Source organism: Pomacea canaliculata, linkage group LG1 (assembly GCF_003073045.1).
Source record: "Pomacea canaliculata isolate SZHN2017 linkage group LG1, ASM307304v1, whole genome shotgun sequence".
In the NCBI taxonomy this organism is placed as follows: Eukaryota; Metazoa; Mollusca; class Gastropoda; order Architaenioglossa; family Ampullariidae; genus Pomacea; species Pomacea canaliculata.
This window is the reverse complement of record NC_037590.1, coordinates 31,199,523-31,213,324: the sequence shown is the minus strand read 5'-3', so window position 1 is coordinate 31,213,324 and position 13,802 is coordinate 31,199,523. Positions and strand designations below refer to the sequence as shown.

Sequence of the window (13,802 nt, the reverse complement as noted above, 5' to 3'; positions counted from 1 at the left end):
CAACTAGTCAAGAGGTAAAGCACACTGCACACACAATCTCTCGTATTATTGATGATTAACTTCGAAGTTGAAATCTATGACATTAACTCATTGAGTCATGCTTGAAATTCGTCGTCTGCTTTCTCAATAACAGTGGTGCGGCGATTACCAAACGTTTGTGTCCGTCTTGGTGCATTCTAGGGGAAAGCAACAGGACAATCACATTTAATTGCTTTCTGAACAACTAAAATTTTGGAAAATTAATGCAAAGCAAAAGAAAGAATTTTATTTTTGTACTTATACACTTTAAAATTAAAACAAAATGTATGAAATCCAAAGCTATGCAATGAACTTTGTCAAAGTCTGTCATTTTTCTAACAATCACATATCTGATCACAGATATTTTCTATTCTCTTAAAATGCTGCATGCCATTATTTCATTTTATTTTACATGATTTACAAAAAGAACTAATTATAACAATCTTTAATTGCAGATCACACTGACTGTAGGTCTGGCTCAGTGAATTTTACCAGTAAGTTTATTTTGTCTCCCTCTATGATTTTCATGAGGATCACTATACAAGCACAGGTTTTGTGTTTCTAATGGTGTACATGCACATCCTTATTATATCCATCTAAACATTTTTTGTTAATTAAAAAAATTGTCAATAGACTTACATCTATAGTTTAGTTTTGTCATTACTTTAAAGACTAAAAATATTTTGATTTCAGATACATTATTGAACAGAGTTCTCAGCAAAGTTGATGAGCAGAGCAAAACACTACAGAATGTAGTTCACAAACTGAATCGGGTCACCCTGCTTCTACAAAATATGGGGAAAGAGGAGCTGATGAAGAAAGGAATTAGAACAAAAGTGGTATGTCATTTAAGTATAATGTGTTAGTACTAGAGACCTTTTTTAAATGTTACCTTTAGCTTTAGCTAATATATCAGTTAATATGTATGTTATGCTTTACAGTCTTGATAAACCATTTAACAAACAGGCAGCATAGCATCGGCTTACAGGTTAACTCTCCTGACAAGAAATGTGTGGTCAGTTGTAATATTTGCATTAAAAAATAATACACATTTTATTGAAGTACAAAATAATGTAGTATTTTATATGCATAGATTTTTATTTATAAAATAATTCTGTCACTTGCTTTTCATGGTGTCAAAATGAGCAGTCTGCTGTGTCTATTAACTATGACCACTAAATTTGTTTACTTTCATAAAGAACAGCTTTGATTAAAACTCTTAATTAACTTGGTGATTTGAGTCACTTAATGCCATTATTTCTCTGAAGTCCCACTAGGTTTATTTAAGAGACTGGGTCTGGTTTGTAGCTATATTCATCATGCAACCATTGATCCCTCATCAGTGGAGTAGGGTTCAGCATTATATCTTAAACTTACCCAATCCAGTGAATTAATTTATTTTTGCATTTGTATTGTAGTATTTTACATGGTGGAAACAACTAAAGATTTTTTGTAACAGGTTCAGCACCTCTCGTGCACGGAGAATTTTAAAACGGCTGCTTTCTTCAGAGTTGGCTCAGTGGAACCAAAGGGGAAAAAGTTTCAGTCACTTCAGCTGAGAAGTATATTAATTGGTGTGTAGTTTTTGTTGGTTTGATTTCTTTGAGGTGTACGTCAATATGAACTTAAAAGGACAGTTTCCGAACAATTTTTGAAAAATAGTGAATCTAAGTATTATTTTCTCTACATTTACAAATTTATTATTGTCTACAATAGCATTTAAGTCTACCTTACAATTTCTATTTGTGCACAGCTGCAGTCCAAGAGACATGGATTTAGGAATGATTCAAAGGGTGATGCCATCTAATGGTGAGTGGAATTACAAAATGAGTTTGTCAAGTTAAAATTATTAATGTGAGCATTGTTTTATTCTTCGTGGATTTATTCAGTAGGCCTATTTACTTTACTTTTTGTACTAAAGATTAATTGGTTACTTTCAGATATTATCCAAAACTTCTTATACACACAAATGGCCATCAAGACATTACCGTTTCAAAATCTTTTTATTCGACTCTTGTTCAAGTTCTTGTAATCTCACTAGTAATTAGTAGATTTATGAAAGCTTTAACTCTTTCTTTACACAAGGCTAAAGGCGGTCAAACCCCCCTGTACGCATGAATTTACCCTTTTTCAAAAAATTATTAAAAAAATAACTAAACAAGATAGAACAGAAATTTAAATTGATTATGACAGATCAAAATGTGTAGAAGTGGAACAATTTTACCGTAATCTTGCTCGTGAACTCACTTTTATGATAATCCAACCAAAATTAGGTATATTATGTGAAGTTTGGAAAATGTTTTTTTTTTACACATTTCAAACAAAAAATTCGGGAGCAGATGAAAACCATTTTTACACCATTAGTGGCCAAATTCTCCTTCATCTGAAGCAGGAATATCCTCTGGGATGTTCTTTCTTTTGTTATTCGACGTTTCAGATGCATGATGTTCACAATGTGTACCATCGAAAAGGACAGGTAGTGTAGAAGGTTCCCAGTCACTTAATCCCCAGACACTTCATCCCCAATGCTTCATCCTTAAAAATGAAATTTTAACTATAAAAAATTATGAAGCCGGCGAAAAATTTAATTGAAATTCAAATAATTATCTTCATATAAACATCACAATAAGTTTTACAATTAAAATAAATATTGAAATACATTAATAATATTTAAATCATGCTATTAACTTCAACGTCATTTGAACATCTACAACATTAGTTAAAGTATTTTATTTGTAAAACTTATTGTGATGTTTATATGAAAATAATATTTTGAATTGCAATTAAATTTTTCGCTGGCTTCATAATTTTTATCGTTAAAATTTCATTTTAAGGTTGAAGCGTTGGGATGAAGTGTCTGGGGATTAAGTGTCTGGACACCAGTGTAGAACATTGGCGAGACTTTCGTTCAAACATACGTCCTTCGACATGTAAGGGAGATAATTGTGTTCATAAAGGCCTAAACTATCTTATTTATTAAGTTTTTCTTTTAAACCACGAGCTGTATAGGCCTAAACAAAATTACAACAATGCATCAGCCCAATGTGAATACTGCATAAACAAGTGAGCGGCCACCTGTGTTGAGTGCATAAAGAAAGAGTTAAGCTTTCATCTATGTGAGAGGTTAGTTCTACTTTCACAGCAAAAAATCAAAATATGTAAATACATTGTAACTTTTTCTTTTCTTCTACAGGGATTCCACCACTTATGGATCGATTTTTTGGTGTCATATTTTTCTATCTTTATGTAAATTGTTGGACTTTATGTTATAAATAATTATTTCAAAAATAACTTTCATGGGGTAAAAAATTATTGACTGTAATTTGTATGTAAATAATTGGATGAATGCTTATGTTCAAAAACAACTTTAATGCTTTAAATAATGTAAACTGTTAAAATAGTTTTTGGTGTAAATAATAAAATTGTTTAATGATATCTCTTGCCTACTATTTATGGGTTGTGAGGAAACGAGATTTTGAAAAGCTGTTGAATGTTTCTTCATGGTGTGCAAGCCTGTGTATCAGTGTAAGTAAAAGTGAGAAAGGGTGAGGATGCAGCAAGAGGGGAGTGGGAGTGGGGAATTTGATGGGAAAACACGACTTCTCATGGGCGATCGGTGGGAAGGTGGGTGGGTCTTTCGTGGGAAAACATGGGAACCTGTGGGAATTCCCTAAGAGGTCCCCTTAGGGTCCCGCCTCCAAAACCCGAGAGGGACCCAACTTTCTTCCCGAAGAGGTCCCATGAGGGACCCAAGAGTTCTTGCAGGCTGGGATGGGTAGTTGGGGGGAAAGTGTCGGTCAATTGTAACGCCGCATGCATTTCTTAATGTCTCATCTCATACGTCATCCTGTCGTTGTCTGTTGTGACTTTTTCTGACGGACGTGGCAGACAGCGCAACACCCCATCATTATTATTATTATTATTTACTATATTAATTAAAATGAGAATACTGGCGGATATTTTGAGGGACATGTAGGTGCATATTTTTTGCGATAGCCGGGATACATACAATTACATGACACACAGACACTTCTGGCTGAAGACGATTTTGGAGAACGTTGCATGCATGTGATCTTAGAAATAAAATGGTGTATAAAAGAATTAAAATGGCTCTGACACAAAATTAAATCCAGGAATATATAAAACTGCACAAGAAATACACACAGATCATTACTACACACAAAGCTTCACTCAGATTAACAGAAAAAGACGATTAGCCATGGAGATCTCCACACTAGTCAGTTATATTACTAGAAAGGTAATCATACTCCAAAAAAAGTTACACATTGAAAGAGAAATTATTATCCACAACACATGGTCTTTGTTGCCTTAATAGTTATTGTTCTTTCCAGGACTTTCAGAAACGAAAAATAAATTAAAATAAAGGTTCCAGCCGATTTCTGTCACTAACACCGTTAAAGGCAGTCGAGATAAGGTAGGAATCTGCCTCGAAAAATGAGAGGAAAATCCTGAACACACAACGAAGCTTTCAACTCTAAAACCACCATTCTTTCAGTTAATGTGGGAAGCAGCCGTGAAATAAAAAGCATCAATAATAAAAGATGTTAAAAGGCAAAAGCACCTAAAACGTTGAAAGCGTTTATTGTGGTTCAGGCACGGAACACGTTTGCTAGAGGCAGACTTTAGTGTCAAGGAGAGGGTCAGGTTGGCAGGTCAGACAGGGTCAAAGTGTGTTAGTCATTCTGCAGCAGGTACACTCCCAGTCTGCCTGGCACTAACGATCCCATGAGTCACTGCACGTGTCGCATGCCCGATGTCTGGGATAATACAACCATCATTGCATGGTCTACACATTGAAATATAAATGAAAATTTTATCCACTCTGTATACTATTTAAACAGTAAAACAAACTGTGCCGTGGACAACAAATTTCATGCGTATGTCAATGTCTTGGCAAAAAAGCATTTTACTGTGCACATGCTATACAGCACAATAAAAACATTTATATGTCCACATGTTTTCAACATTCCGATACGGTCATTCCGTCCTAGACTGCGGGACACGCGATGACTCAAGTAATAAAAATTTAGTTGTTTGAGAGAACATTTCCTAACTGCCATAAACTTCTCAAACTATCAAAGGTTTTATTGCTAAATTTTCCATCAGTCGCCATCTGCAAAAAAGTCATTGATATTTTAAGCGATATTAATAGATGGTGTTCTTCTAGAAGTGCACCTTGAAATATTGCTATAAAGACAACTGGTTCCATCGAAGATAATTAACAGGATGCTTGTATAGCGGGATACCCACCACTTGGTGAGGCTCTCCACGCTTAACATTATCAGACTCTGCCTACGTACTGCAATTAATAGACTGAGAGTCAGAAATAAAGGATAAAACACACACACACACACTTCTTAAACGTGGACAACAGAAGACTACAGTGAGAATTAAGTTGTTTAAATTACTGTCCTTTCTTTTTCTTTTAAAAATCCGTTATGTAGACAGGTGGTACAACTGACGATAGGAACTTCTTTTTTTCCCCTCGCTCTCGTTTAAACTATTGCTGTGAAGGTAACAAGCACTATTCAAGATGGGAACGACTATCTCTATATCTCTCAGTTTAATTTTGAATAAATTCAACAAAGTCAGTGATGCCATTACTGGTTTGAACGCTTATCTTAATTCTATTATTATAGTTTTAATTTCTGCTGATACCGTTTGAGAAGAGAACGACTATCTTTCTATATATAAATATATTATTTTAAATATCTGCTATGAAATCAGCTGGTACCATTACAGTTTTGAACGCTTGTCCTTATATTATCTTTCTCGTTTTAATATCTACTATAAAGTCATTTGGGTACCACTCAAGACGGGAAATATAATCTTCATATCTCTCTACGTCTTTCGGTGTATATCATTTTGAATATCTGCTTTAAAGTCAGCTGATACCATTACAGGTGGGAACAGTTATCTTTATATACCTTTCTCTTGTTTTTAACAACTTTCGTATAGTCAGTTGGGTACCATGAAATAGAGGAACGACAATTACACTTGAAAACGTCTATCTTTATATCTATGTCTTTTGTTTTTGAACGATTCTGTAACGACAGGGGATATCGTCAAAGAACGAACAAAGTTCTGTATATTTATCTCTTCCATTCCATTTTCTCGCTCGTCTTCTAAACTACAATGAAACTTCGGTTTTCGTTGACTTAGGTTATCGTCGATTTTTCCACGAAAAATTAGTCTCTGTTTCGTTGGAGTGCCCATTATGCAAAAACAAAGGGCGAGCACGCATTCTCCTGCTCAGTGTGGAATTGTTTATCGTTGGATGAGCATCATCACGCGCCTAGCAATATTATTGCTTTACACTGTATTGTAATTGTGTATCACTGAAGTAGTATGTTATGTTTGTTTATTTGTGTAGATGATTGTTGGTGGAACAGTAGACTTCAGGGGCTGTCATCTACCGAACTGTCCCGCTAGTGTTCTGGGGAGGGGACACTTACAAATTAATGGTGATGATTGTCGCACTTGGATTAAACAATGCCAAAGACAAATTATTCCATTCTGTGCCACCTGTGGCACCAATCTTCCTACACAGCCATACACAAATTCTAACGACTTTTTAAGTTACACTATGTATTTATGGGCGTTCAGAAGGGGTCCTGACCTAATACGCAATTACATTTGCTTCTCTTCTGAAAGTATATGAAAGGATAAATTTGGATTTTGTAGGCCTGAGCTGTACACAGGTACACGGCAATGTCGAAGATATTTTATTTTGTTTTGTATTTTTTTTAAAGAACGCAACGCTGATATCAGACTGAAAGTGGTCTACTCTTGGCGGGGTCAGAAGGTGACATCCATGTTTAATTGTCCCAAACGTCCATAGAGGCCGCGGGCTGCGACGAGAAGCATACGAGTGTGCTCAGACATATATTCTGTCCAGTGTCCGGTCTATTACGAAATAGACTTTCTGACTTTTCATTCAAAAATTACTTTAGTAGTTTTATTTTAGTTTATAGTAAAAAATAGAATTTGTTAACACTTTTTGTTGTCCTAGAAAAATTATAGATGGACTGAGACCTGCGATTGACCAAGGGCCAGACGTTTCCCAACCCTGGTCTACTTCAATTAAGCGAAATAACCTGTAGCTGGTGTTGTCAACCTCTCAATGTTATTTTTACTACAAGTGTGCATTGCTTTCATCTATACCAGCGTGATTTCTAATCCCTTGAGTCCGCGACCACAACCTTTCTTTTTAAAATTATATTTGTGAGGAAGATTATCAGACTGCCACGAGAGGCTAAAAGGTGTAAATATGATATAACGGGTAGGTGTCTGCACCCGCCTGTTGCGTCCCAAATTGTTTAGAAAGAAAGTAAAAGAAAAGCTGAAGCCGTCTGGTCTCCTTTTGCACACCCTTAATGCACTTCTGAAAATGACATTCGATACAAGGTAGGAAGATGCTTCGGATGAAGAGAGCGAAATCATCTGCACACAACGAGGCTTCCGACTTTGGACAGACCTTAAGATCGAATCTTTTTTTATGTTAAGGAGAAGGAGAAAGATAATGTTGCACTAAGGGTTACCGTTTAACTGTTTCTAAATAAGATGTAGAATTATCACACAATCACATCCATTTCTACATTTGTTCGCATAACAAAGAAACAACAGTGAAACAACTGAGATTTACAACTGTTTTTCTTCAGTTTTTTGGACAAAATTTGCACAGTTTCATGTCAGATGTCGCCATGTATTTAAGAGAAACCGACAAAAACATTTTTAAAACCTTCAATGGCAGGAATGTCTGCTTAACTTAAACAATGCATTTTGTATCAATGACAGTTTCTGACAAAGTGTCCTCAGAAAGTTTAGTCTTCTTCTCATGGGTTTTTGGGTTCATTGTTGCAGCCGTCCGTTTCGCAGCTCGAAGAGCAATACGAAAGCTCCGTGCTTATTACCTTACACTCGTTAAGTGAGTCTTCGCTGCAGCCACGAAATATCTTGGAGGACTGGAGTTCTGATGAGCAGAATCGGAGATGACTTAGCAGAGGTAAGTGAAATAAAGTAATGTTATCTATCTTTCCACTCATCCATCTACATATCTACCCATGCATCTCTTCACCTGCTTGTAATATATCAACCTCACACCTATATATTTGACTTTCTCTCGCTATATACTTTCACCTATCTAAAATTTGATGCAATAAACGTCCCCACAATATTTATAAAGAAACTTTTCTTATTGCCTCTACTTAACAGAGAGAGAGGAAGCTCATAATTAAGTGGAAGGAAAGAACAATGAAATGTAGCGAAGGCTTGCGCCCATGACTACAGAGAGGTAAGGAATGCAAACAGAACACAATGACAGTAATACAGCAGTGTAGTAGTGCACTAGAGAGGCTCACGGACGAACAGACAAAACGAAAAACAAATGTTTGCTTACCGTTTGGAAACTTAAAGTCAGTAATTGTGCAGTAAGGCCTGTCGGGCTCACAATCTTCATCTGCGACGTCTCCGGAGTAGCAGTTGGGATCAGTCTCATCACAAGTCTTGCACGATAAGCTGTTGACTGCAACATAAAGCACGTCAGTCTTGCTTCTGTGATCGAGTCTTTGCTATTCTCCGGAAATGTGTTAATACTGGATCTTCACATTCCCTGAGTAACATATCATCGGGCGACTGGCAATGATACATTAAATGGTTTTTAAATATAGTGCCCCAGATAACAATCAATAGTGTTGGTAGAGGTCTACTTTCTCAATGACAATGAGATTTAGCCTTAGATGTGTTCTTATCGACTGCATAGTTGTTACCCATCACCTAAGATCACTGGATGCTAACATGTCACAAAGCACAACATTGTTTTACAAACGGAAAATAATAGATGAGTTAAAATGAAAACGTCAGGTGAAGTAAACCTACCGGAGTCGACGTGGTAAAGAAACAAAAGCCCGCACAGGCAGAAGGCGGCGGCCATTAACTGATGTGTTGTTGTCATGTTGGTCTTGTGCAGTGAGAACTCGCGGCCTCTTGTCTTTCCTCAGGTGAAAGTGGTGACTGCAATGGTGAGACTACTCGGGGCGTGTAGCAGGCAGCCAGTCGGTGATCTCCTATGTTCTTGTTGGGTGATCAGGTGACTCCACCTAAAGGTGAGTTCGCAATAGCTTTGCTGGTCACCTGCAATGGCCTTTATACCTCACACACCATGTCACATGACAGTGTGAAGAGGGAGATATCATGGAAGGGGGCTAATTGTCTTGTACTTGCAATAGAAGTGTGTTTTCACCTAACTGGCGATTTCGAACTGTGGTGGTAATGGGGATGTGAGGGGAACTGACAGAGTGGAAGGTGATGGAGGTGGAGGGGCCTTGAATGGAAAGAATTTTGGGTACGGTGTGTGTGTATAGACGTTTGGTGCTCTGTAACTCCCCATCTGTTTTTAATATCTCGCCTGCTGCAACACCTCAGCCTGTCGTTGCCTGTTGTGACTTTTTACCTGACGTGGCAACAGCAACAGCGCAACAGGAACCCATGGCAACGCTAATCCAGTAGCAAAATACAGAAATTTGTTAATGCGATGCTTTTGTAGACAACCCAATTCAGTTTCTCTCGTTTTAACAACTTCTAAAAGTCAGTTTGGTGCCATTCCAGAAGGGAACGAAGATTTTTCCTCACTCTTAACAACTGCTGCTACCATTACATTTGAAAATGTCTATCTTTATATCTCTTTCGTTTTTGAACAACTGCTGTAAAGACAGATTGTATCATCAAAAAAGGGAACAAAGTCCTGTATTCATCTAGTCCATTTCGTTTTCTCGCTCTTGTTTCTCAACTACAACGAAACTAGTGTTTTGAGTTAGGTTATCTTCGATTTTTCCACGAAAAATTTGTCTCGGTTTTCGTCGGAGTGCCCACCCGACCTCGCTGTTAATTTTACGAAAACAAAGGGCGACTGACGTGTTCTCCTGCTCAGTGTGGTCTTGTTTATCGTTGTGAGCATCACCACTCGAGTCTAGCCAAACAATTTTATTGCTTTACAATGTTTTGCGGTTTTTAATTGCGTATCACTCTTGTAGTGTACTATATTTTTTATTTGTGTAGAGGTGGTTGATCGAACAGTCGACTTCTGGGCTGCCGAAAATAAAACTGATTGGATTGGTATTAATTTATTTGGAAAACATTTCCTCGGTTTATGTCGGTTTCAGATTTCGCCGATTGTTTTCGGACGGATTATCGACGAAAATCGAGGTTTCAATGTGTTTAAATGGTAGGTGTCTGCACCCGAAAGTTGTGTCTCAAATCGTCAGAGAGACGAAAAAATATATAAATAAATAAAAAAAAATTTGAAGCCGTTTCGTCTCCTACTTTTGCACACCTTTAATGCACATTTGAAAACGGCATTCGAGACATTGTAGGAATATGTTGACACACAACGAGGCTTCTAACTTTGTACAGACTTTGAGATCGAAACTATTTAATGTTGAAGAGAGTAGGTAAAAGACAACGTGTCACTGAGGTTTACCCTTTTCCTGTTTCTAAAAACAGGAGAGTAAAGATAAAATACGAACTTGAAAAATGTGACGGGAGAGATAAAAGGAGGCACAATACAAGCGACCCATATGAGAACTTCAAAGTGTTTAAGTGGGCTGATGGAGGTAAGACCTTTTCTGAAGCTACACTGCGAGATCAAACAGAAAGTCGTGCTTCCATGTGAGGTGGGTCAAAGTGCTCTCCTCTAGCTGCCACGTGTACACTCCTAGTGTGCCTGGCACTGACGGACCCTGAGTCACCGCAGCTGTCACGTGCCCGATGGTGGCGCCGTCTGTAGATGGTGTGCGCGTGAACAAAAAGACAAAGTTCATGACCGCTGTTTATACCATCTGCACAGTAAAACAGTCTGCGGTGGACGACAATTCACTTGAGGATGGCGATGACTATTTGCCAGGAATAAGTTTTATTGTGCAGGTGGCTTACAGCACGGTCATTAACATTGAAGTATGCACATTTCAGACTATACCGAAGTGAAATTGCATCCTAGACTACGGGCTTTTTCACATAATAGATATACTGAGAAATAAATCTCCAAAATTTTATGAATGTTGTGTTCCACCTGTATTTGCCTTGGCAAAGCCAGACCAAATCATTTCGGAGGTCTGATATGGCACGCGGACCAGTCCTTTTCAACCACTTTTCTTGAAAGCTTGGTCAAGTGTGCCGTTCGTATTTCTTAAAAATGATCTGTCAATTAAGCACGCGAACGGACACACACACGTTGAAATTATTTATAATTGAACTAGAGTTTTTAGTTCCATGAACGCTTAATTAACCATCTCTAGAGACTAGGGCTGCACATATTAAAAAGGAAAATCCGTAACAAATGTTTCATAGCTGTATTGTTCTTTCTTTGGTACTTGAAAAAAAACTAAAACATGCACGTTCCATACTGGTATCTTGGATATTTCGTCTGCATTTATAAGTGTCTTATTCTTTATTATTGTGTGAAAACGTTTTGAAGAGTTTTTTTTTAAAGAACAATCAACAGTTTGTGAAGGTTCTCCTTTTCTCCAAGACTTGAATTACTATAGAATCATGTAAGAAGCAGAACATTTTGTTAGAACAGTGCTGCCTTTTCATTTAAGAAATTACTGTGAAAGCTGAGTGGTGTACCATCCTTACAATGCTGTACCTCTACATGTTTATAGGTGGATTGCTGTCTGTCTACCAAGACCAACGCTTAGTCTCTTGCGAAGTTCTCCATTGTTAGTCTCGGTAAGCCTAAAGAAAGAATGTGACTAAACCGGAATCTTTGTAGTCTCATGTCTCGTTTTAGTAGTTAACTGAAAAAAATCGTCTGCCAGCAGTCCAGTAATACAAGTTCGTGCTCCCACTCATTCGAAAAATTGGTCGATCCCTCAATATCTACCAATTCGACCACGTGAGAGATTATTTTTTTCACAACAATAATGGAGAAGAGCATTAGAAACATCAAAGATACTAATTATACCACAGTGATTTTGCTGCCAGAAGTTCCTCACCTCCGGTGTACCTTGTTGCTCATAATTCATGTAAATTATACTTGTCTGAAGTCTGTTATTAGTTATCACTTTTCAAAAGTAGAAAGATTAACTTAAACTTTTAAAGATTAACTTAAACAAACAGAATACATGCAATCATACAAACATATTTCTCAGTGTGGCTCCGTTATGTCTACAGTACGCAGTGTCTCACGCACATCACTGCCATAAACTTCTCAAACTATCAAAGGTTTTATTGCTAAATTTTCCATCACAAACCATCGGGAAAAAAAAATCATTGATATCCTAAGCGATATCTATTGATGGGGTTTATTATAAAAATGGTAGTTTCAACTACTAAGACAGCTGGTACCATCGAAGATAATTATCCAAATGCTTGTATAGAAGGATACCCACCACGTGGTTAGGCTCTTCGCGCTTAACATTCTCAGGCCATGACTACGGACTGCACGTGATAGACTGAGAGTAATAAAAAAAAAAAAACTCTAACACAAAAACACGCACACACACTTTTTTCGTTATCTCTCTCTCTTTTCAGAATCACACCAACACACTTCTTAAACGTGGACAAGAGAAGACAAAGGTGAAAATTAAGTTGGATAAATTCCTGTCCTTTCTTTTTCTTTTGAAAAAGTCGTTATATAGACAGATGGTACATCAGGCGTGTTTGGACATCAAGACGAATCTCGGGTACTTTATTTGTTTGTGCACATGCGTAGGTTATTAAATGCTGGCACGAAATGATTCACTCAGCACAAAGTTTTGTTGCTTTAAAAGAATCTAGATGTACCTTGGCACTGTGAGACAAAATGATTGCACAGTCCTTATACGGACCTTCCGCTCATTTGCTTTGTAGAGTCACGTGCCCACTCGCAACAGCTAGGTCCAATGGTCAGCTTTCTTTTAAACTTGAAAGACTGTCAGTTACGAAACAAACTAGTGAACACGCCGTTGTGGACACACGTACATGGAAACGAAATGAAACACACACACACACACACACACAAACACACACACACAAACACAACACAAACAAATGAACTCTATTGGAGATGCATTTTGAGACCCGTGGGTATCTTTAAGGGTATCGTGCTTTTATCATGACATGGAAAATTAGACCGCTTCTACGTAGTGAGGACTTCAGCGTATTATTTAAATTCGTTGTATGATTTGGTAACATCGGTTGTGTTGCAATCTCTGTAGTAAATATATTAAATAGCTATTTCATTTTCAACAAAATACTAATCTTGGGGTTAGGATTTGAATAAAAATCTCGAAATCTGTTGTTCTCCATCTTTTAAAAACCTTTTCCTCCGTACTCTGTGTGTCTGAATAAGAGAGGATTAAATGCACATCTAGAGTCTTTAAAAGCAACAAAAACTTTATTATTTTAGAAGAAGTCCAGATATTTATCTAAGTAGTTTTTATCTATCAAATCTAGTCTTTAGACAATGTTGAGGATGACCAGCTATTTGGCAATGTCCTACCCACCGAAGCTGGACATCTCAATGATAGTGAAAGTTAAAGAGCGAAACTTAAGTAGAGATAAAAAAATGAGAAAAAGAGCGATCAGACCGGACAGAGACCCTAAAGTAGACACTATAAAGACAGAATAGAAGGAAGAAATAAGTACAATATAGTATAAAGAATTCGAACGCAGAGAAAGAAGAATAGAGATTAATAAGTTGGAGTAAGCGTATCACACAATGACACAATCGCATTCATAACTACATTTGTTCACACAACAACGGAGCAACAGTTTAACAACTCAGA

At 37.2% G+C, this 13,802-nt stretch overlaps 1 protein-coding gene across 1 annotated transcript; it reads right to left on the bottom strand.

Annotated features, from left to right (window-relative positions):
- Positions 1 to 7,674: 7,674 nt before the first annotated feature.
- LOC112568369 lies at positions 7,675 to 9,306 on the bottom strand. Its single transcript, XM_025245652.1, has 3 exons — positions 8,917 to 9,306; positions 8,438 to 8,563; positions 7,675 to 8,011 (listed from the first exon to the last, which is right to left on the bottom strand). The coding sequence occupies exons 1-3, from the start codon at positions 8,990 to 8,992 to the stop codon at positions 7,875 to 7,877; spliced, it is 339 nt and encodes a 112-aa protein (XP_025101437.1). The 5' UTR covers positions 8,993 to 9,306; the 3' UTR covers positions 7,675 to 7,874.
- Positions 9,307 to 13,802: the final 4,496 nt, after the last annotated feature.

Coding starts and splice junctions, on each gene's coding strand:
- LOC112568369 (XM_025245652.1), bottom strand. CDS start 8,992: ATGACAACAACACATCAGTTAATGGCCGCCGCCTTCTGCCTGTGCGGG. Junction 8,564..8,916: donor TCTTTACCACGTCGACTCCG/GTAGGTTTACTT, acceptor TTTATGTTGCAG/TCAACAGCTTATCGTGCAAG. Junction 8,012..8,437: donor TGACTTTAAGTTTCCAAACG/GTAAGCAAACAT, acceptor TCTGCTCATCAG/AACTCCAGTCCTCCAAGATA.